This window comes from Ammospiza nelsoni, chromosome 20 (assembly GCF_027579445.1).
Source record: "Ammospiza nelsoni isolate bAmmNel1 chromosome 20, bAmmNel1.pri, whole genome shotgun sequence".
Classification (NCBI taxonomy): Eukaryota; Metazoa; Chordata; class Aves; order Passeriformes; family Passerellidae; genus Ammospiza; species Ammospiza nelsoni.
This window is the reverse complement of record NC_080652.1, coordinates 2,656,344-2,677,802: the sequence shown is the minus strand read 5'-3', so window position 1 is coordinate 2,677,802 and position 21,459 is coordinate 2,656,344. Positions and strand designations below refer to the sequence as shown.

The 21,459-nt window shown below is 51.0% G+C and overlaps 1 protein-coding gene across 4 annotated transcripts in view; it reads right to left on the bottom strand.

Annotated features, from left to right (window-relative positions):
• LOC132082216 (histone-lysine N-methyltransferase EHMT1-like) overlaps nucleotides 1-21,459 on the bottom strand; it is a 123,513-nt gene that overhangs the window by 2,380 nt on the left and 99,674 nt on the right. For all 4 annotated transcript variants that reach the window (XM_059486383.1, XM_059486384.1, XM_059486381.1 and 1 more), the window contains 10 exons: nucleotides 19,361-19,462; nucleotides 18,644-18,748; nucleotides 15,536-15,690; nucleotides 14,057-14,224; nucleotides 13,562-13,706; nucleotides 12,536-12,613; nucleotides 10,501-10,616; nucleotides 8,237-8,323; nucleotides 2,666-2,744; nucleotides 112-287 (listed from right to left, as the gene is read on the bottom strand). In XM_059486383.1, the coding sequence (XP_059342366.1) occupies nucleotides 112-287; nucleotides 2,666-2,744; nucleotides 8,237-8,323; nucleotides 10,501-10,616; nucleotides 12,536-12,613; nucleotides 13,562-13,706; nucleotides 14,057-14,224; nucleotides 15,536-15,690; nucleotides 18,644-18,748; nucleotides 19,361-19,462 (1,211 nt within the window). The remainder of the gene's footprint in view (nucleotides 1-111; nucleotides 288-2,665; nucleotides 2,745-8,236; nucleotides 8,324-10,500; nucleotides 10,617-12,535; nucleotides 12,614-13,561; nucleotides 13,707-14,056; nucleotides 14,225-15,535; nucleotides 15,691-18,643; nucleotides 18,749-19,360; nucleotides 19,463-21,459) is intronic.

The following is a 21,459-nucleotide window of genomic DNA, read 5'->3' as shown; positions in this document are numbered from 1 at the left end:
TCCTGGAGCTTTGCAAACTTCAGGGGGACCCCGAGGGAGCACAGGGATGGAGTGGGGCAGCTGGGGAGCAGCAGAGCCCTCAGAGGCCCAGCATGGCAGGGTGGCACGTACCCGATCTCCTCTCCAGCCTCTATGTGCCGGGTGCTGAAGAAGGCGATGCGGGGGAAGCGCAGGTCCTGGTGGGACATGAACACCCGCACGGGGATGAGGTTGGGCTCGCACAGGTGGTTGATGAAGCGGCTGATGTTGCCATAGAAACGGGCGTCGATGCAGTAAACCTCTCCATCCTGGGGAGAAACGGGGCAGGGCTCGTCAGGGGTTCATTGGCTTTAATCAACGAGCACGCTCTGCATTCATGCTGCACACAGCCCCAGGAGCACTCGTGTGGGTTTGAATGGACTGGAAACACACACACAGACTTTTATACACAACAGTGCCCTGAAACCAGAGTTTACCGCACACCCCACACCCCCCAAGAGCTGGTTTTTAACACCCTGGCACACCAGTTCTCCCAGTCCAAGCACCAATTTGGCACAATGGGATTGATGTTCAGTGCAGACACCTTACGGGTGTTCCAGTCCCTGGATAGGGGAACAGGCATCTGTTCTGTCCTCTAATTGAACATGACAGCTTGGAAACACAAAGCCAGAGCCTTGAGAAAACACAGGGTTGTGCAGATAAGAGAGAAAGTGAGAACACAAAAATTGCCTTTCCAGAGAGCCCAGAGAGCTGTAATACTTTGTTTTCCTTGAAAATAAAAGAACCCCCCTCAGGGCTTTTTATTCCAGCAGAGAATGACTGTGCAAAGCAGAGGTTTTAATTACAGCAGCTAATTTCAGTTGCAAAGAGGCCAAAAGCAAAAGGATCCATTAGTGGTGCTCCAAGTCCCTTTTGGACAAGCACCTCGGATCGTTAATGGACGAGCTGTGCCACGTCACACTCGGGGTGCAGGAGCCCAGGAAAACATCCCAGAACTGGGGGAGGCATCACCCCAGCAGGCCTGGGGCACACACACTGTCACCAGCTCTGGTTTCATCAATCAGAGACTTCACTCCCTCAGTTTCATCCACAGAAATGCCATGGTGGGGCAGGATGACACATCCACATCCACAGCAGGACATGGGACACTCCAGGATCACCTCACAAGGAGCCGTGAGCAACAGCTCAAGGGACAGGGACAACAGAAAACAAAACCCAGACAACAGGAATGACAGCCCAGATAACAGAAATGACAACTCAGATAACAGAAATGACAACCTAGGTAACAGAAATGGCAGCACAGGTAACAGAAATGATAACCAGGTAACAGAAATGACAGCCCAGGTAACGGAAATGATAACCAGGTAACAGAAATGATAACCAGGTAACAGACATGACAACCCAGATAACAAAAATGACAACCCAGATAACAGAAAGGATAACCAGGTAACAGAAATGATAACCAGGTAACAGAAATGACAACCCAGATAACTGAAATGATAACCAGGTAACAAATGATAACCAGGTAACAGAAATGACAGCCCAGATAACAAAAATGACAGCCCAGGTAACGGAAATGATAACCAGGTAACAAATGATAACCAGGTAACAGAAATGACAGCCCAACCACTCTCACCATTCCAGCCCTTCCTTTGATTCACACCAGGACCTGGAGGCCCCCCAGGGCTGGGATTCACACCCTGGCAATGCCCCATCAGTCTGGAGGACACAAAGCCTGCTGGCTCTGCCCTGCCCTTCCCTGCCCAGCCTGATGGGCAGCTTTAGCCATTCCCCAGTGATTTGGTGCCTGCTTTTCTCCAGGTGTTCCACCTTGGTGTCCCTTCCTGCCTCCCTGAAGGATTCCCAGGAGCCAGCACAGAGGTTCTCCCTCAGGGCTGAGCAAGAGGCAGGGCAGGGCCCAGCTGGGCTCTTGCTCATAAACCAGGCTAAAGTCCTTTTCAACTTTTTAATTACAGTCTGACCCCCTGTTTGCACACCAGACTCATTATTTATCTTTTCTCAGTTTTTGAAATGTGTGTTGCTTTAAAGAAATGAGGAAAAAAAATAAAGCAAAGCTTCTTTGTCACCAGCTGATGACAGAAACAAGGCACAGAGTGTTTTACAGCCTTCCTGGGAAGCCTCCCCACTCCTGTGAGTCCCCAGCTCACCTTTTCTCACTTCTCCTTTCCCAGGAGGAGTCTGAAATCATGCCCTTGCTTAAAACTTTTAGATTGTACTTTGCAAAGTAAAATTTCTGCCCTGAGAGCCCTCACAGAGCAGTGCAGGGCAACAAACAGCACAACAAGGTGCCTGATGGATCCTTTCTGAGTGAACAGGGTTTGTGGGGTGTTTTTTAATCTTTCAGCTCATCATCACTTCATGAAGAACTCACAGAGCTGCCAATCACACAGGTGCCAGGCTGGGAGTACCAAAACCTGGACAATGGAGCTCAGGATGCTCCAAGGGGTTTGACAGAAGAGCATCTTGCTCAAAAATGGTGTGGGCAGCACATGTTGGTTCTGCTGCCCTTTTAACCAGCCCTAAATCCCATCTCAACCACCTTTCCCCTAAAGCACAGCAATTGTGCTCTCTGCAGGATTGCACTGCACATCAAGATGGAGACAATGATTCTCTGGGCTCTTTGAGGAGTCAGGAGCTGGGGTTTGTGTGGCTGCAGACACAGTACCTTGTTGTCCAGGTCGAAGAGGTAGGAATCCTCCTCACGGACATCGGCCTCGGAGTCGGAGATCAGCTCCCCAACGTACCTGTGGGCACAGGGACAGGCAGGAATGAGACCACAGCCTCAAACCCCTCCTTTTGGGAGAGAGAAACACCCCAAAATGGAGCCCAGCCACAGATGGGCAACCACAGCACAGTGCAGGCCAGCTCTAAGCCACCAAACTCTGTTAAATTCCAGCAGTGAAAATCTGACTCTAAATCCACCTCTTCAGAGAAACACTTAAATAATATCAAAAATTACATTCATGATATTCAGACCACTTTAATATTAAAAATCCCTTTATTTTTTTTTTCCTGAGGACTAAGTTTCCTTTTGCAAATCTCTCTGTTGGCCAAGATCAACACATGAATCCAAGTCTCCTGAAGCTCCTGGTCAGACTCAGGTTGTCCCACAACCACTGCAGTGCTTGTGCTGCTCACACCCCAAAACAAAACACTTTTGTCTGCCCCTCATGTATTTCCCGGGATATTTTGATCAATTACAGCTCAAACAACTACAAAACTTTTGGTTTAAAAGTCTTAGGCTTGGTTTAAAAGTCTAACCTAACCTGGCAGGACCCCTGGATCCCTTCTCAATCCCTCCTGAACCAGGACAAATGTGAGCTGTGGTCCCAGGTACAGTCACCCTGCTGGAAAACCAGGGGACAGGCAGGTGACAGGCAGGCCCTCCAAGGAGAATGAAGCAGGTGCTGCTTGGTCTGGGCTTGCTGAGAAGAACCACACAGCCAGAGAGGTCTGGGTTTGATGCAAACCCCCCTTGCTGCAGGAGTCCCCACAGCACTGGTGCTCCCACCTCTGTCTCTCCACCTCTATTTTAAACAGTTTTGGACTGTCAAGGCTCAACATTTCCTGCCCTGAGCTGCTTCAGTCAAAGTAAGAGACGCAGAGAGGAGGGAATGAGGGAGGGTGTGAGGAAGAGGAGCAGCACAGCAGCTTTCAAGCTTTTCAAATGTACAAGGCCAGGGTTTGGAGCAATCTGGGACAGTGGAAGTGTCCCTGCCCACGGCAGAAATGGGATTTAAGGTCCCTCCCAACCACCCCAGCCTGTGTTTCTGTGATTTTGGTGTGTAAGTGTTCCCAGCCTGCAATGAAGCAGTGATTATTTAAAGGAAAGGATTCACCACATGAATAAATATTCTTTGCAGCATCAACAGAACTTCCATGGCCATGCTCTCACAGCATTCCTGCAGCCCTCAGGCACATTCCAAGTGTTAAACAACTGCCTCCAATCCCCCAGGGCTCAATCAGCACTTAACTCCCAGGCTGGGGAGGAGGAGAGCCAGGAAACACGAACCTGGAGAGCATCCCTGAGCTCTGTGACCAGGATTTCTGGCTGCAGTTCCCAACTGGGAGCCTCCTGTTTGCCCTCACTGCTCCACTGCTGGAAATCACCCGCTCCTTGGAGGCCTGAAGCACAAAAGGTGGCCAGAGAGGGAGAGAAATTGCTGTGGGAAGGCCCAGCAGGCAGAGAAGCTGAGAACAGCTGAATAATTCTGCTCAGAGAGGCCCCGTGCCCAGGGACAGCCGGTGCAGGTTTATAATTCCATGAAATAAAATACCACAACCAAATTAAAAATCGTTGGTTTAATGCTCCTTCAAAGCCTATTCCTGTAACTCATTTCCTTTCCAGGGCTGTTCAAAGATATTAACAGGTCCCTGATTTTCCAGGCCCAAAGTTAGGGGAGGATGTGCAAGGGGTGCATGTTCCTCCCAAAAACTAGCAGGAGCCCCTTCATTTAAGAACTCCTGTGCACAAGGCAGTGCCTTTCTCCCCAGCAGATGTTCAGCACACTGATGGTAAATAACTCAATAACTCCATCCCAGAGCTTCCCAGGGCTGATCATCACTGCTCAAACAGCCTGGGATTGAGTGAGCTTGGAACAGATGATCTTGGAGGTCATTTCCAACCTCAATGATTCTGTGATCAGAGGGGACTCCATGCAAAAACCAAGAGCAATGAGCAGTCCCTAGCACAGGCTCCAGGGTTTTCCACAGGATGGGAGACAGGAGGCCTGGCTGGAGCTTCTCTGCCTGAAAATCAGGCTGAAACACCTGCCTTGATGCAGCTGGCACCTTCCTAAAGCACCAGTGGAACAGAAAGCAAATATTCAAACCCCATAAATGGATGCAAAAGCAATAGACCAGATCATCTGGTTCCTGCATCCCACTAACTCCCAGCCTCTCCAACAAAAGGCAGCAGCAGCTGCGCTGTTTCCAGAAGGAGCAGCTCCAGCAGCTACCAACCAAGCATGAACAGAGCAGATCCAACCCAACCCACAGCAGCAGCAGCACAGGGTGAGCAACAGCAGCTTCTGAACAGCACTAAATTCCAAGGCCAGGGAGAAAACTGCCCATGAGCAGAGCCCTGAGGGGCTGCAGAGCCTGCAGGCTCCATGGAGCCCTGTGGGACAGGAGGGTGACACTGCCACACCTCCCCTTGATGCCTTGTGCAGGCTGCCCCAGAACAGAGGCTAGACAGAGCTACAGAATAAAGCAGGGATTTATGAAAAGCATCTCCTCCATGGATGCACCTTGGGCAGCACCAGAGCCCAGCCAGGGCTGCACCCAAGATGAACCAAAATGGCCCCAAAATGCACGGCCGGGCACGGGGTCTGTCCCTGGGATCAGTTCTGCTCCATTTGCACCTTGCAGTTCATTGTCCCATTCCAGCTTTAGCCCAGGCAGTCCCACCCTGCTTGTTTTTCTCTCTCCAGCCCACGGGGTTTGTGCTCCTGGGCTGAGATTTGGGTCATTTGTCCTTGGTGCCCAGCTGGAGCAGGAATTGTTTTGTCTCCCTGCTCTGTGCACAGAGCTCAGCATCCCCTGATGTGAACCCAGACCCACACACTAAAGCAGCACAGAATGTGAAAAATAGAAAAGCTCAAACCTGAGGCATCACCCTCACCATGCTGCTGCTCCCAGGGCTGTGCACAAGGGACAGGAGGCAATTACAGAGTCACAGAACCATCAAGGTTGGGAGAGACCTTCAGGACCACTGAGTCCAGCCATGAACCCACCACCAGCACCATCCCCAGTTGCCACATCCCAATGCCTTTTGAACACTTCCAGAGGTGGTGACTCCAACACCACCTCCCTGGGTGACTCATTCCAATGCCTGACCACTCCTTCAGCAAAAAGCCATTTCCATGGCTCTGATCTGAACCACCCCTGGTGCGACTTGAGGCCATTTTTCTTTTCACTGATTCCCTGGAGCACAGACTGACCCCCCCGGCTGTCCCCTCCTGTCAGGAGCTGTGCAGAGCCACAAGGGCCCCCTGAGCCTCCTTTGCTCCAGGCTGAGCCCCTGCCCAGCTCCCTCAGCCCCTCCTGGTGCCTGTGAAGAGCTCCAGGATAAAGGTCACACCAATAAAGGTCACACCAGTACAATGATCCTTCCAAAGCACAGCAATAACCACTGGACAGAGCAGCTGCCCACCCAGGGCTCTAATGCAGATGTTCAACACCAAATGCTGTTCCAGAGGAGCTGCTCCTGGGATCTGCTGTGTCCTGGCAGCCCTGAGCACAGCCAGCCCTGGGGCTGCTTTCCAGAGGAGGAAAAGCAGGAACCAGGTCTATTGGATGCTCACAGAGAATCACAGCAAGAACTCATGGAGCCAAGGGCTTGGATTTGGTGAGTGAGAAAATGAGTGTGTGACACAGGGGGAATGTGCATGGCACAACATTAATTAGCTCAGCTGTTCAGTAAGCAGCTCATTTAGCTAATGAAGGTTGTACCCAGCAGTGGAACAGTGCCAGCAGCTCCTGGCAAGGCTGGGGGCAGTCAGGCTGTGGGATCTGCCCCCCATCAGCCCCAGTGCTCTGCAATGTGTGTTCATCACCCCTTCCCTGGGCTGTTCCCTCTCTGCCTGCTCCTCCTGTGCAGGGTTTGCTGAAGTCTCTGCCTTTTTTCCTTGCAGCAGTTTCCTCACAGGCTTTGATCTGTTCTGGGCACTGCACCATGACCCTGGGACCTCTGGTACTTATGGACAGCCCTGCACAAGGCCAGGCCTGAGGCACTCCCACAAACAGCAGCTTTTGGCTTTATCTCTAAAAAAATATCTTAGCAGCTGGCAGCTCCTGACACAGAAGAAATACTTGGCCAATTCACTGCAGAATTATCTTTTCCTTTATTTTTTCTTTTAGATACTGCAATAATCTTCCTGAATCCCTCACCCAATTCCAAAACACATCAATAACTAGTTCTAAAAACAACCAGCAACTATTTCCACGATGGACATGAGCCTTATTTAGAAGATCCTCAGTCACTGTAGTATTGCAATGAAGGAAATACTTTCTAAACTATTTAATAAAGTACATATACCACTTTAAAGTCTGTGGGGTCTGATGACAGGTTTTCCACTTGACATAAATCTGAACATTTCTGTGCCTAAGTACTTTATTGAGTCAGGGCCAAAACATGTGCTTAACCCCAAGTGCTTCCTTGTTTTGCTGAATCAGACTAAGCCAGTGCTGTGACACTGGAAAACCTCTGGAGAAGTCAGGATTGAAGCAGAGAAAGTTGTTCCCCACTGCCCTGGCCTGCAGTGCCCCATATCTGTGGCAAACACAGGAGCTGAGCACATCTTGCAGCACAACCTAAAAGTGTTTTTCCTCCTTAATTTGTGTTTCAAAAGGGGAAGAGCTGAGCACAGATCCCAGCAAGACAGAGGGAAGTAGAGAAAGCTCCATACTATGAGAAGCAGGACAGACAGAGCAGGGAATGGAGTCAGGAAACCTCTGGCTGAGGGCAGGCAGCTGGGCTCAATGCCAGCTTGATCTGCATGAAAATCTCTCCCTGAAAGGGAGCAAAGCATGTGTGCCCTGGGGAACTGCTGGGGCTGCTGGGCTGATGGAAGCTGCACAACTCACTCCTGGATTTGGGAACAGCTGGGGGTTTTGGGATGGTGAAAACTGCACAACTCAGTGCTGGATTTGGGAAGTGCTGGGTTGCTGGGATGTGAAAGCTGCACAACTTACTCCTGGATTTGGGAATGGATGGGATTTGCTGGGTTCATGGTAGCTGCAGAACCCACTCAGTGCTGGATTTGGGAAGTGCTGGGGCTGCTGGGATGGTGAAAGCTGCATAACTTACTCCTGGATTTGGGGTTGCTAAGCTAATGAAAGCTGTACAATTTATTCCTGGATTTGGGAATGGATGGGATTTGCTGGGCTGCACAACTCAGTGCTGGATTTGGAAAGTGCTGGGGGTTTTGGGATGGTGAAAGCTGCACAACTCACTCAGTGCTGGATTTGAGAAGGGCTGGGGTTTTGGGGAAGATGAAAGCTGCACAACTCACTCAGTGCTGGATTTGGGAAGTGCTGGGGCTGCTGGGCTGGTGAAAGCTGAACACCTTACTACTGAATTTGGGAATGGATGGGATTTGCTGGGCTGCACAACTCATTCCTGGATTTGGGCAGTGCTGGGGTTTTAGGGATGGTGAAAGCTGCACAGCTCACTCAGTGCTGGGGTTTTTGGGCAGTGCTGGGGTTTTGGGGTGGTGAAAGCTGCACAACTCACTCGCACACGAAGGTTCCCAGAGGAATGTCCTGCATCGTCCGCACTCCCCAGCCCATCTTCTGTGTCCGGTAAAGCTGCAACCGAGTCCTGGAAAAGAGGAAAGGAGGAGATGGAGCCACACTGATGGCAGCACTCCATGGAAAGGATGAATTTTCATGGGGAGATGAGCAAAAAGCCAGCACCTTCCATCAAGCACACACTCCCAGAGGATTTTAATATTCACCCTCCCGTTGTCACCCTGCAGGGACGCTGCACTCCCACAGCTCCCAGCTGTGGGCAGATGCTGGCATGGAAACAGCCCAGGGACAAGGGACAGGTGCCACTCAGCCCCTTCTGCCTGCCCAGGTGCACACCAAGGGGCTGGGGAAGAGGGAACAGGGCTGGATGCTCTGTGTGATCACGATTTACAGAGGATATCAGAACCCCACCAGCAGCATTTCCTTCCCCTCCATGCAGCCCTGGGGGAGGCAGGGAAGGTGGAAGGGGATTTACAGCAGTGGAGTGGTGCTGAGGGGGAAGGCAGGGATATCCCAGGGACTAAAAAACACCTTGAGCTAAGTGCTCTGACCCCTCTGCCCTCTGCCAAAGCCAGGGCATTCAGCAATTCCATCATATCCAGCTGCCTGGCTGAAAGACAAGAAAGAAAAGCTGCAACTTGAGACTTCTTGGTGTAATAGCTGCTCTGTGGAATTTTACTGATGGGGGTTATAGGCGGAGAAACAATCCTGTAAGTCATTCTGCCTCCTGCTCAGCCAGAACCTGAGTTAAGTGCAGGATGAACAGTCTCCAGGGCTAGGAAGAGCTTGCTCTATCCCTGAGGGAACCAAAACCCACTCTCAGCAACGCTGTTATCGGAATTAAGTGAAATCTGATGCTCACCTTAACTTCTCCCTGTTGCTTTTCCCAGTGCTTCTCTTCCCCCCACCCACTCCCTCCTGCACTGTCAGCTCAAACCAGGGGATGTGAACTTCATCCTGTCTGCCCACAGCTGCACCAGGACAAACCTCAGGGGAGTGATTGCTCTCACAGAAGCAGGGTCTAACACTGGGCTTGGGGAAGCTCCCCCAGCTTTTGGCATGTCCATCAGAGCAGAGCTCAGATCTGGCCCTGCTCTGGAGCCAGCACTGCTGGCAGCAGCGGGGCCGTGGCTCTGAGCTGAGCCTGCCAGCTGAGCTGGGCCAGGCTGCCAGCTGGATACGTGTGCTCTGCCAGGCAGAGCTAATTTGGAGCCAATCTGATAAAGGAAGCACTGCAAACAGAGCAGCAGCACCCCTGTGTCAGCTGCAGCCCCTGCAGGAGCCTTCCCCACTGCCTCCCCAGGGACTGTGAGCTCTGCCCAGCACCTGACCCTCCTTCCCAGCAAAGCTGCTCTCCCTGGCTTGTGCTGGGTTCCCAAACCTTCCCATCTTTCAGAAAAAACACTTCAGCAAGGCAAAAAAAATGCAAAAGCAACAGCTCTAGCTGTACAGCTCCTGAAGAAACACCCACGGAGGCACCGGAGCTTGGCAGGGAAAACCAGAGAGAGGTAAAGTTCTGAGGAAACACATCGAGTTCCTTCCTTGCTTATTTTTAACAGTGCAAAATGTCATTGAAACTACAAAGCTTGCAAAAAGAGTGTTGTCAGCACTACAAATAAATTCTAAAAAGTTTTTGTGTTTTTTTTTCCAGTGGGATGCCTTTGAACTTAGTGCAGGGACAAACTCCTCCATAGCAGAGGTCCAAACAAAAACATTGACATTTTTAGCCAGGCACCAAAATCCCAGAGGTGTAACCTGGAGCAGAGAGGCCAACAGGCATTCAGGTATCCAGTTCAGGGAGAATCATGCCAAGAATTTGTAAATTTTAAGCAGCCAAGTCTGGCCATGCTGGCCTGTATTTCTAATCTAGACTGCTGGCTTACAAGATCTTCTGAATTCAGACTCTGCAGCTCAGTTGCTGTCATGTCCTTCTCAGCTCTCCCCCTGAGACACCACACTTGGGCTGTGCCTGCAAACCCACAAGCCATTTGTATGTTTTATGGTCAGCTGATGAAAGAACACTGCAGTTCCCACCTGAGGGTGCAAACATTAACTGAGATGTTAATTGAGCTCATCAACCCACTGCCGCTCCACTCCCACTGGCAGCACGCAGGATCCCACTTCCATCCCACCACCCCCGGCTGCCCTGCTGGGTTCTGTGGGATTATGGGTGAGCTGAGAGCCACAAGGCTGATGGGTTTGGGGCTGGTCATGCCCAGAGCAGCTGTGTTTGCCCCTCCTGCCCACCTGAGGCCGTTCTGCACCACCCGGTTCCTGCAGGTTCTCCAGCATGAGCACGCGTGGTTGCACTCGAAGATCAGGGGGGGCTCAGCCATGTTGAACTCAGGCAGGAGTCGGCCATCCTGAAGGAGAGAACCACCCCAGACTGGGTTATTTGTCCCCAAAACCACAAGCAGAAATTCCCCCCAAGGGTTAAAAACAGGCTGGAGAACCCCATGGTGAAGTTGTGCCCAAACCCAGCGTCAGAGCTCAGGTTCTGCTGAGACATAAACTTTAAAGAATTTAGGGATTTTAGAGGAGCTGAGGTTTTAGTTGGAGATAAGCTTTATTAGAGGTAATCAAAATAAATGGGTAGGCCTTGATGAAGTTAAGAGTTAGTAGTTCACTAATAATTGATTGCTTGTGAACACAATGTTTGGTTAGCTGGGTTTCTAATGAAGAATATAGAAACTGATAAATAGCTTTTAGGAACATAAGACAATTGTGGTCTCGTCTGTTCTGAAACCAATTGAAGACAGGAATGGGAATTCTACCAAGGGTTCATTTGTCATATTTGCATTGAAAAGGTAGAAAGGTCAGAACGAGGAAGACTTCATTTACTTCCTCATTTTGGGACCCCTCCCCATTAAATGGACCACCGACCCATTTCAAGGGACAAACTACAAATGCTTAATGGCTTTTGGGCTAATTACCATGGGAAGCAGGGAATGGGATGTACCAAAGTAATGAATATGTATTTGTATTTTGGGTATTCAATACCTGTACAGATAAAAGGACTCTGTAATCACCTGTAAATTGCAGTGTGTGTTTGGAAGCTATCCCACAATAAACATACACTTTCTAACTCTAAAGTATTAGAGAGTCTTTATCTGTCACAGTTGGATATCAGTACTAGATCAATATCCATATTTTTAATAAATCACCAAAGTGGTTTCTTTGATCTTCCCTGACAGCAGCACAGTCACCACTGTCACCCACAGCTGACAAACAGCCAGAGAATTTAGATTTTTGCTGCCTGCTATCACCCTACACAGCATTAAAAAAAACCCTCCCAGTGCTGTGCAGAAAACTGGTGTGCATCATCATCATCATTGCCATTTGCTGTGCTGGAGGGAGAAATGGATGCTTAGTCTGCCTCTGGAATAAAGCCTGAACTTGCAGAGTCCAAGGCCAGTGCACTTAAGTTCTGTGAATCACACTACATTTCCAAATAACACTCTCAAAAAATCCTACAATTCAATTATTTACCAACACACAGGATTAAGGAAGTGATGGATGTAATTTATCATATTTAACAAATGTGGCTTTTAAGGCTTGAGAGGTGTAATCACCTATTAATATGTAAATAAAATGGCTACAAAGCCAAGAAAGATGCCAACACTGCCCCTGGGAGAAACCTGCAGAGATTCAAAGAACTTCTGATCTTTGTAGCACCTGCCCAAAGATGAATCTCAAAACCTCCCTGGAGGGTTGAAGCATTTACCCAAAACAAACCTGACTTCTGGCAATGTGGCAGTGAAAACATCTTTACTCTGCCTTCATCCAGAAGAATCACACTAAATAAAAGCAGATTTTAAACAATTCTCTTTCTACTCCCCTCCCTTTGTTTACATCTTACAGCACTTTCCACGTTGCTCTGAAATGGAAGCTGATTTCACACTTGGATTGTTGAATCCTCCCTATCACATGGGTGTAATTAATGGCTCAGTTGGCACGAGTGGAACACAATAAATAACACAAGGAAAGCTGCCCTGAGCAGGCAGTTTGGATTATCACATGTCTCAGAGCTTAGACTATAACTTCAGGCATTTTAAGTCAAGAAGAAAGGAGTTGGAATTACAGAAACAGGGAATGGTTTGGGGTGGAAGGAGCCTCAAAGCTCAGCTCATCCCAACCCCTTCCATGGGCATGGACATCTCCCACTAGAACAGGGTTGCTCCAAGCCCTGTCCAGCCTGGCTTTGAGCTGTGCAAGGAACTGAATCAGGCAGAATTGAGCTGCCAGGCCCTGGTGTGAGCCAGAGGGGGCTGTGTGTGCTCACCTTGTCGTACCAGCAGCGCATGCTGAGCTGGCCACACATGCAGTTACTGGAGGAGCAGTCGTCTATACAGACACAATACTGCAAGAGAAGCAAAGGGTTAATTCCACACCACTCACACCACTGAGGCTGCAAGTGGAGGCTGGGTCAGGAAACCACATTCTCCTCCTCTTGCTGCAGCTCCTCACCAGAGGGATCACCAGCTTCACCATTCAGGGGCAGTTCTACTCCTCTGTTTATTTCTGTGTGCAATGAGCACCAAATCCTGCCGTGCAAGGAAGGATCTCTTTCTGAGCCAGCCTCACTGCTCAGGAGAGGATGTTCCCCTGCTGTAACCCTCCCCCATGCCCTGTGAGCTGTTCTCCACACCTGAGGACAAGGAAAGCTCCAAGGAGGGACCAGAGCTGGGAGATGATGCAGCTGTGCTCAGTCCTCCCCTGCTGCTTCCCCAGGCCAGCAGAGCCCTGCCACCACAACAGGGAGTGGCCCTGGCAGGGTCACTTCAGCCACCTCAGAGCTGTGCCCAGTGAGGTCTCACCCTCACCCTGAACCTCCCCATCTCTGCTTTCCCACCCAGCCCTTCCAGGGCTGCAGCATCACAGCCAAGACCTCAGCCTGGCTGCTGCAGTCCATGGGAAGGCAGCATGGAGAAGGTCTCCCAACAAATCCCTGACTCTGCAGCCTCATAAGAGAGGACAAGGATGAATGGGAGCCACATCAGCCAGCACCAGATGGCCAATGCTACAGCTGAACACAGAGCTCAGCTTAAACCTCAAAACTGAAGAAAATCAAAATCCCATCTCCAACAACAAAATCCCATCTCCTACAGCTCCAATGCTATAGCTGAACACTGAGCTCAGCTTAAACCTCAAAACTGAAGAAAATCAAAATCCCATCTCCTACAACAAGAGGCACTCAACCTTAGCTGGAATCTGATGGCAATATCAGGACAACATTGCCATGTGGAATGCCAGATCTGTTCTGAGGAGCACTGCAGAGCCCAGGACAAGAACACTCAGGATCCCTCACCTGTAAATGAGTGATGTTCCTGTCAATGTCCATCGGGGAGGTGACACAGTTCTGTGACACGTATTTGTAGTTGCTGGGGCAGGGCTCACTGTCCACAGAGTTGACACAGGGGATGGGGATCCGCTCGTAGCCCCGGGCAATGTCTCTGTCACGGAGAAAGAACTGTCACAGAGGAAAGTCCCCCAGACAAGGGGCCATTCAAACGCCATCCTGGGGCAGAGTCACTGAGCACTCAAAGCCATTCAGACTAGAACAGAGCTCATGTTTTCCCACCCTGCCTTACAGATGGTTCTTTGTGCTTGTGAGTATTTCCATTTGGAGGATGAATTTGCAAACCATGGACTGAATCAGCATGGGCTTAGTTCTTGCTAAGCTCACAGTGACCTTCACACCAGTTTAAAAAGCCACAGAATTCTTTCTTAAACCAGGCCCCCAGCCTTCCCTGTGCAAGAGCTAAATATCATGACCCACAAGCAAAGCCAGCCCTATTCTCACCTGCTCACCACCTTCTCTATCTGGGCAGGCTTCTCAGAAGACGATTCTTTGAGAGTCTTGTTCATCTGTAGGGCCACCCAGACCTGAGAGTTAAGGCTGGAGCACTGGAGCGGGGTCTCACCCTCCTTGTTCTTTAAAGTGACATCCGAGCCACGGGAAAGAAAGAGACTGCAAAACAGCAAGGAAGGATAAGGATTCCCCAGGAGAAAGCAAGCAAGGGGAAAAAAAGCTGAATCACATCCTCCAGCCAGCCCTTAAGGGACTGTAGTAGTGAATAATCACCTGAGTTTTCTTTATTAAGCATGGCTCAGTGAATCCTTCTGACAGAAGCTCTGGGCAAACCATGCCTTGCTTCAGGTACCTTGCTGGTACCAGCCTAACTTCAGACAGGCTTGAAACTCTCTCTGGCAGGGAAAGATATGGGGTGGGAAGAGTAGGCTGGAAATGGAAGAGCCCCACAGGAAACTGGTGGTGGACTTGGCCCTCGTTTATACTCACCAGCTTTTGGTGAGAACACATGGTGGCTTTATTCAGAGCAGGAATGAAGCAAAGGAACAAAGGTAACAGGGCACCTTTTTACCATGCTAGTGGTGGGGAAAAAAAAGCTTTAATCAAGGAAGCCTGACACCTTCCTGCTGGGAAGCCCAGGCTGAGCACAGCCCCTCAGACTCAAACACGCCACATTCTCTGAGCAGCTGCTGGTACCTCACACTCCCCATCCCAGGAGAAAAACAAACCCTCCATGGCAATCCTGGGCTGGGTGTAAAGACCAAAGGCATCTCAGAGGCTCTCCTGAGGCTGGCAGGCAGCAGCAGGGGGGCAGGGAGGGGTGGGCACTGCACTTACACCACACACTCATAGGGGTTCAGGGTGCAGGGAAGGGTGAGCACTGCACTTACACCACACACTCATAGCAGTACAGGGGCAAGGAGGAGTGGGCACTGCACTTACACCACACACTCACAGGAGTTCAGGGCACAGGGAGGGGTGGGCACTGCACTTACACCACACACTCACAGTGGTTCAGAGGGCAGGGAAGGATGGGCACTGCACTTACACCACACACTCACAGGAGTTCAGAGGGCAGGGAAGGGTGGGCACTGCACTTACACCACACACTCACAGGAGTTCAGGGCACAGGGAGGGTGGGCACTGCACTTACACCACACACTCACAGGAGTTCAGGGCACAGGGAGGGGTGGGCACTGCACTTACACCACACACTCACAGTGGTTCAGAGGGCAGGGAAGGATGGGCACTGCACTTACACCACACACTCACAGGAGTTCAGAGGGCAGGGAAGGGTGGGCACTGCACTTACACCACACACTCACAGGAGTTCAGGGGGCAGGGAGGGGTGGGCACTGCACTTACACCACACACTCACAGGAGTTCAGAGGGCAGGGAAGGGTGGGCACTGCACTTACACCACACACTCACAGTGGTTCAGGGCACAGGGAGGGTGGGCACTGCACTTACACCACACACTCGTAGCGGTTCTCTCGCGCTGCGATGTGCAGGGGCGAGTCCCCGTGGATGTTCACGGCGTGCAGGTCACACTTTGCTGCCAGCAGGATCTCAGCTATGTCAACACAGCCAGAAAAAGCAGCCCAGTGCAAACAAATGTTTTCCTCCTGGAGGGAAAGAGAACAGAGAGGAGGTTGTTTAAAACCCCGTGGATTGGGGGTTCCTTCCTCAGCTCTGCACCTGCAGCATTCAGTGTGTGGCTGCCATCCCCACCCTGCTCTGGCTGAATGGGGATGCCAGGGTGGACAGGGAAACCTCAGAGTAGCCAAACAGGGAGCTCTCACTCCATCCACCTCTGCACACCAAGGATGGGGAGGCTGCACACAAGGCAATCCATCACCTTCCCTACACACACAGACAGCTCGTCGGTCTCTGAGCCACAAACCAATCTAGATCAATCCAGGAAAGAGGTGACAGACATGAACAAACATGCTGGAAAAGGCTGGATGCTGAGTTTGCCCAGCCCCAACATCCAGCAAAGCTACTGTACCTCCCAGGGCTGCAAAATTAAGGAGAAAAAGAGCACAGCACGAAATTAAGGAGAAAAAGAGCACATAGGGTATGTGAAGGTGCCAAAAAGAGAACCAGGAGCCATGGGGTAAGCAATCAATCTGACTCCAGGCATCTCTTAAATACAGTATGTACTCATCTCTCACTAGCAGCACTGGAAATAGCTGAACACTCATCTTTCTGATGGAGATATTTTAAGGGATGATCCTGTTTTCTGTTACACTGCAATTTGCAGCACACGTCGATCCCTTCCCCATGACAGCCTCTAAAGACATTGATGACAACAGTGAAATGATAGTAATGATCACCCAGCTATTCCCCTTTTTTTCCTTCTTTTTAAAGCAAAACCAAAGCTGCTGCTGGAGTGTTTGAGCTGTTATCATGTAACTTAAGGTCCTGCCTTAAATAGGGAGCTATTACCACACATCAGGGAGAGGGAGACACTTTCCTACCCAGCTCCTGCTTCCCTTTACAGTGTCATCTAGAAAAACCCCACACAACCTACAGAAAACATCCACCCTGTGGGTTGCACCCACATCCTGAAGCTCAGATAGGTCACAGGCACCTGGACTGGTGCTCCTGCCTAAAAAGTAGCATGATCACAAGCAAAGCATTTCCCCCAAAGCAGGAGGTTTCCCAGTGACATTTGTCCTGAAGCACATCCAGCAGGACACCCCAGCTGAGGTCCAGGAGAGATGTGTCACACACACAGCTGTTAAGAGCACGGTTTTCTTTCAAGGAAATTGTTGACTGAGTTGATTTGATGTTCATCATTAATGTGTGATATTGAAGCTGTGATAGATCAAAGAGTCTGTTTTGTTCAGAGTCAGCAAACAGATGTAACAGCCCAAAAAGCTTCCTCTCACCTTGATTTTTGTTTTTGGAACAGGACTGGATCCAGACCTGCCTGGGAACTGGGAACCATCTAAGTGTGCTGTGTTTGGCTGGGATAGGGTTAATGTTTCTGGTGTGGGGCTGTGCTGAACACAGGGCTGGGGACACAGAGATGTCACCTGCTGAGCAGGGCTGACACAGAGCCTGCTCTGCCCTGTGCTGCCTCACTGGGGAGGAGACTGGGGGACAAGGAAAGCTGGGAGGACACAGCAGGACAGGTGACCCTGACCAAAGGGACATTCCAGACCATCTGACATCAGTTCTGGATATAAGGTGGGGAAAGGAGGAGAAAAGGGGATGTTTGGAGTGATGGTTTTTGTCTTCTCAGGTCAGTGTTCCATGGGTGGGGCTCTCCTGGAGGTGCTGAACACCTGCCCAGCCATGGGAAGCAGGGAAAGAATTCCCTGTTCTGTTCTGCTTGTGTGTGTGCCTTTGGCTTTTCCATTAAACTGTATCTCAACCCACAAGTCTTTTTCTACCTTTTTCCCTCCTAATTGTCTCCCCAGTGGTGGGGGAGTGAGCAAGGGGCTGTGAGGGGCTTGGTGCCTGGCTGGGGTTAAGCCACACAATCACAGAAACACAGAGGGGTTTGGTTTGGTTTGGTTTGGTTTGGTTTGGTTTGGTTTGGTTTGGTTTGGTTTGGTTTGGTTTGGTTTGGTTTGGTTTGGTTTGGTTTGGTTTGGTTTGGTTTGGAAGAGACCTCAAAGCTCACCCAGTGCCACCCCCTGCACTGGGGTCTGGTCAGGTCCCAGATCTGCATCCAATCCTGTTCCTAAAAACAAAAATCAAGGTGAGAGGGAGCCTTTTGGGCTGTTACATCTGTTTGCTGACAGGGACACCTTCCATTATTCTCAGGTGGCTCCAAACCATGTCCACCCTGGCCCTGGACACTTCCAGGGATGGAGTGAGACATCACACATCAAAATCCTTAGAGACTCCAGGAAAAGAATGAGAAACATAGTATAAGGAAAATAGTGCTGATACAATGACTGCCCTGAAGAAGGCTGGGAAAAGCAGACAGTGTCTCTGACAGAATCTCTTTGTATCTTCTCTATTTCCCTGGAAATCCCTGGGAAAGCAGCTGGCACAGCCCCACAGGCAGAGCTGGGGGTCCCATGCAGTTCCCAGGGGCTCAAGCACTGAGTGCCTCCCACTGGGGCAGGATTTAGGGAGGTGAGGGGCAGCTCCAGCTCTGGACACATCAGAGCTTTGTGCCAGGGATGCCCAGGCACAGCCAGGCTTTGACAGCTGCTGGCAGAGTGCCCAGCCCATCCAGAAACACAAACAGGAGCTCATTCCCCTCAGAAGGCACACAGGGTGCCCTAAACCATACCCAGAGTCCCTGGCCTGGGACAAACACAGAGCTGGTAAGTCTGGACTGAAGGGGCTCTGCCTGCTGCAGTGTGCAGTGGCAGCACAGAGGGATGGGAAGCAGGGAGGCTCAGAGCTGAGGATTCCACACAGCATCCTGACAGAGCAGCCGCAGGGACAGCACAGCCCACAGGCTGCCAAACTTCTGCCCAGAACTCAGGAAAGCTCTCACCAGACACTTCTCACTCACACTGGGTGGGACTGAGCCCTAAATCTGTCCCCTGGGGGGTGTCTGGGGTTAAGCAGAGGCTGGAATCTCTGCAGGAGGTGCCAGGGGAGCCTTACATTGTCACGGATGTTGATGTCCGAGCCCTTGGCCAGCAGCAGCTTCACCAGCTCGATGTGCTTGTACTCCGTGGCCCAGATCATCGGGGTCCAGCCACCATCGTCCTGGGAGGGGACAGCAGGGTGACACACAGCCCTGACACAGCCCTGCTCTCCCCCTGCCCTGCTGCAGGTCCCTCAGAGCCCAGCCTGGCACTGCTGGGGTTTGCTGCAGCTCAGCAGGCTGGCACTGCACCTCCAGCTGGTTCAGGTACACAAATTGTCCAAAAGGCACAAGGAGCACCCAGGGTGTGTAAAAGATCTTACAGAAACTCCCTGAGAAGCCTGGAGGACCTGTCCTTGCCCCAGGTTAATGACCTCTGTCCCTACCCCCAGCTAATTACCCCTGTGTCACCCCACAGCAATGGACAAACCCCAAGGGCAATGACAAACCCCACAGTGACCAGTGCCAGGCTCAGCCCATCCCACACCACTGTCCATGATCCCCCCACTAGGAAAAGCTCAGGGACACCCTGGAGCAGCAGGATCCACAGCAAATTCAAGGAGAAACTGCAAATCAAGGGGAGCTCCCTGAGGTCAGTGAGGGATTAGGAGGGGCACAGAATTGTGGTGACCTGGAGGTGTCCCCCAGCAGCAGGACTGTACCTGAGTGAGCACTCAAGTGCTGAGGGAGCCCCTGAGCTGGGCAAAGCAGCTCCTGCCCCGGGGAAGCCTCACCTGGCAGTTGACATCCATGTTCCCATTGGAGAGCAGGTACTGCACCACGTCGTAGTGCCCCTTCTTGGCTGCCAGGTGCAGACACGTGGAGCCCTCAGCATCCTGCACACAAGCACAGAACACACCCTCAGCCATGCTCAGGACAGCACAGGAGCTCCCAGATGGAGCAGGGAACTCCAAAAGTCTCCACCCCACTGCCAGGAGGGCAGAGAGGAGGAACCAGAGCCTAAGCAGGGCTTGGGAGCTTTACAGCAAAGAGGTGCCAATCTGCAGAGAAGGAAAGGGCTTTGCCTGGGGAAGGCACAAACCCCAAACCCTGGCAATGATGCCCCTCCTTTCTCCAACAGCCCTTTTCCCACTCCCCTCCATTTGCTGGAGAGCCAAAGGGAAGCAAAAACCCCTCACATAGTCCAAATTTGCACTTTACATCAGAAAAATCACTCTGTCTCAAGTTGAAATGCTCCATTCCTCCAGGTTTTTGCTGGGTTTTGTTAGCCCAAGGCCTCATCCCAGCACCTGGCAGCAGGTCCAGGGCTGGGGTGTCTCTCTCCAGTGAGACCAGGTGCCCATCCAGCCCACAGCCATCTGCACAGACTGGAGATAAAAAACAACCCCAAAGGTTGAAAGGAAAAATGCCTTTGGGAGCTGGGGATGCAAGGCCTGGAGGAGATGGACAGGCTGTGAGTCATGATGGAGATGCTCCCACCAAAGATCTCTCTGGCAGCAGCCTGACTTTTATCAGGCATTTATATCCCAAGAGCTTAGAGCACAGAGCAAGGCCCAGAGAGCAGGAAATCAGGAGGAGGAAATGAAAGACTGAAAAAACCAAATGATTCCTTCCAGCTAAATCCCTGGGAGCAACGCTGGAGGTGAGAGCTTTGGGATGGAGCTGATGTGGTGCAGGCTGAGGGAGGGGACATCTCAGGTCAGGGATTGCACCAGGAGGACTCCTTGGGACACTGAAAGAGTTTCTACACCCCCAGATGTGCCTGCTCCAGCTGAATAATTCCACAGCTTTCCCCTTGGATGGGCAAGAAGCAAGTGCAGCTCCCCAGCCCTGGGAGAGCAGGCAGATTTTATTGTAAAGGTTTTATTCAGGTTTTGGGTGGGGCTTTTCCATGCTGGGAACAGCACCAAGAGCTTCACCCTGGGGGCTGGGAGCCCCCACCCAGCTCCCTGCAGTCCCACCTGCCCCAGGTAAGGGCTGGAGCTGCTTCCAAAGCAATGCTGCTGCTTCAAACAGAGCCTGAGCTAATTAAGAAACTAATTAACATCGTCAACTAGCCTAGACCTCAGATGTGATCTGAGGCTTCCCATTTGCTTTTGCAAGCTCAGGATTTATCTCCTTCCCTTGACCTTCAGAAACACAAACTCCCCTTTTTTCTCTTCCGCAGGAATGAATCAGGTGAGAGATGTCTGGGCTGCTCCAAGGCACTTGGGACAGTGGCCAGCACAAAGCCACAGGTGCCTGTCCTGTCCTTTCCCCCTCCCAAAGATCCATTTAGGGCCTGGATTGGGCAGCACCTGATACCTTGTGCAGTGCTGCCTTCCCAAACCCAGCCAAGAGCAGCAGGTTGTGGCAATAAGTTTGCATGGGGAGGGTTCCTGTGCTCCAAACAGCATCTGATTTATGGGACTAATAAATGGTCTGTGTATTTTCCAAGATTGCAAAGCATCCAGAGCATGCTAAAGGCAAAGAAACAGCTGCATTTTATTGTTTTGGTTTAAATTAAGGGGTAGAGTTTAAAGATGGGGTTCAATTTTGCCACTGCAGCATGAGTGCAAGAATCCACACATCAGTTCTTTGGAAGGGAAAGCTTCCTCTGTCATTTTTCCTGGCTTGGCAAGCACCTAATTACCAGGCTATTTTAAAACATCACCCCAAAACTCTCATTATTAGAGCCTACAGAGAAGGGAACTCTGAAATCCAGCTTCACTGGAGTGGATTTGTGACACTAAAACCTAAGAAACCAAATCCCCCTGACATTTGGTGCCACAAACTAAAGGGACAAGTGGCAACACTTGCCCCAAACAGCTCATGGCCAGCAGAAAAATGAGATTATGACACCTCCAGCCTCCACTCCAAGACAAACCAGTCC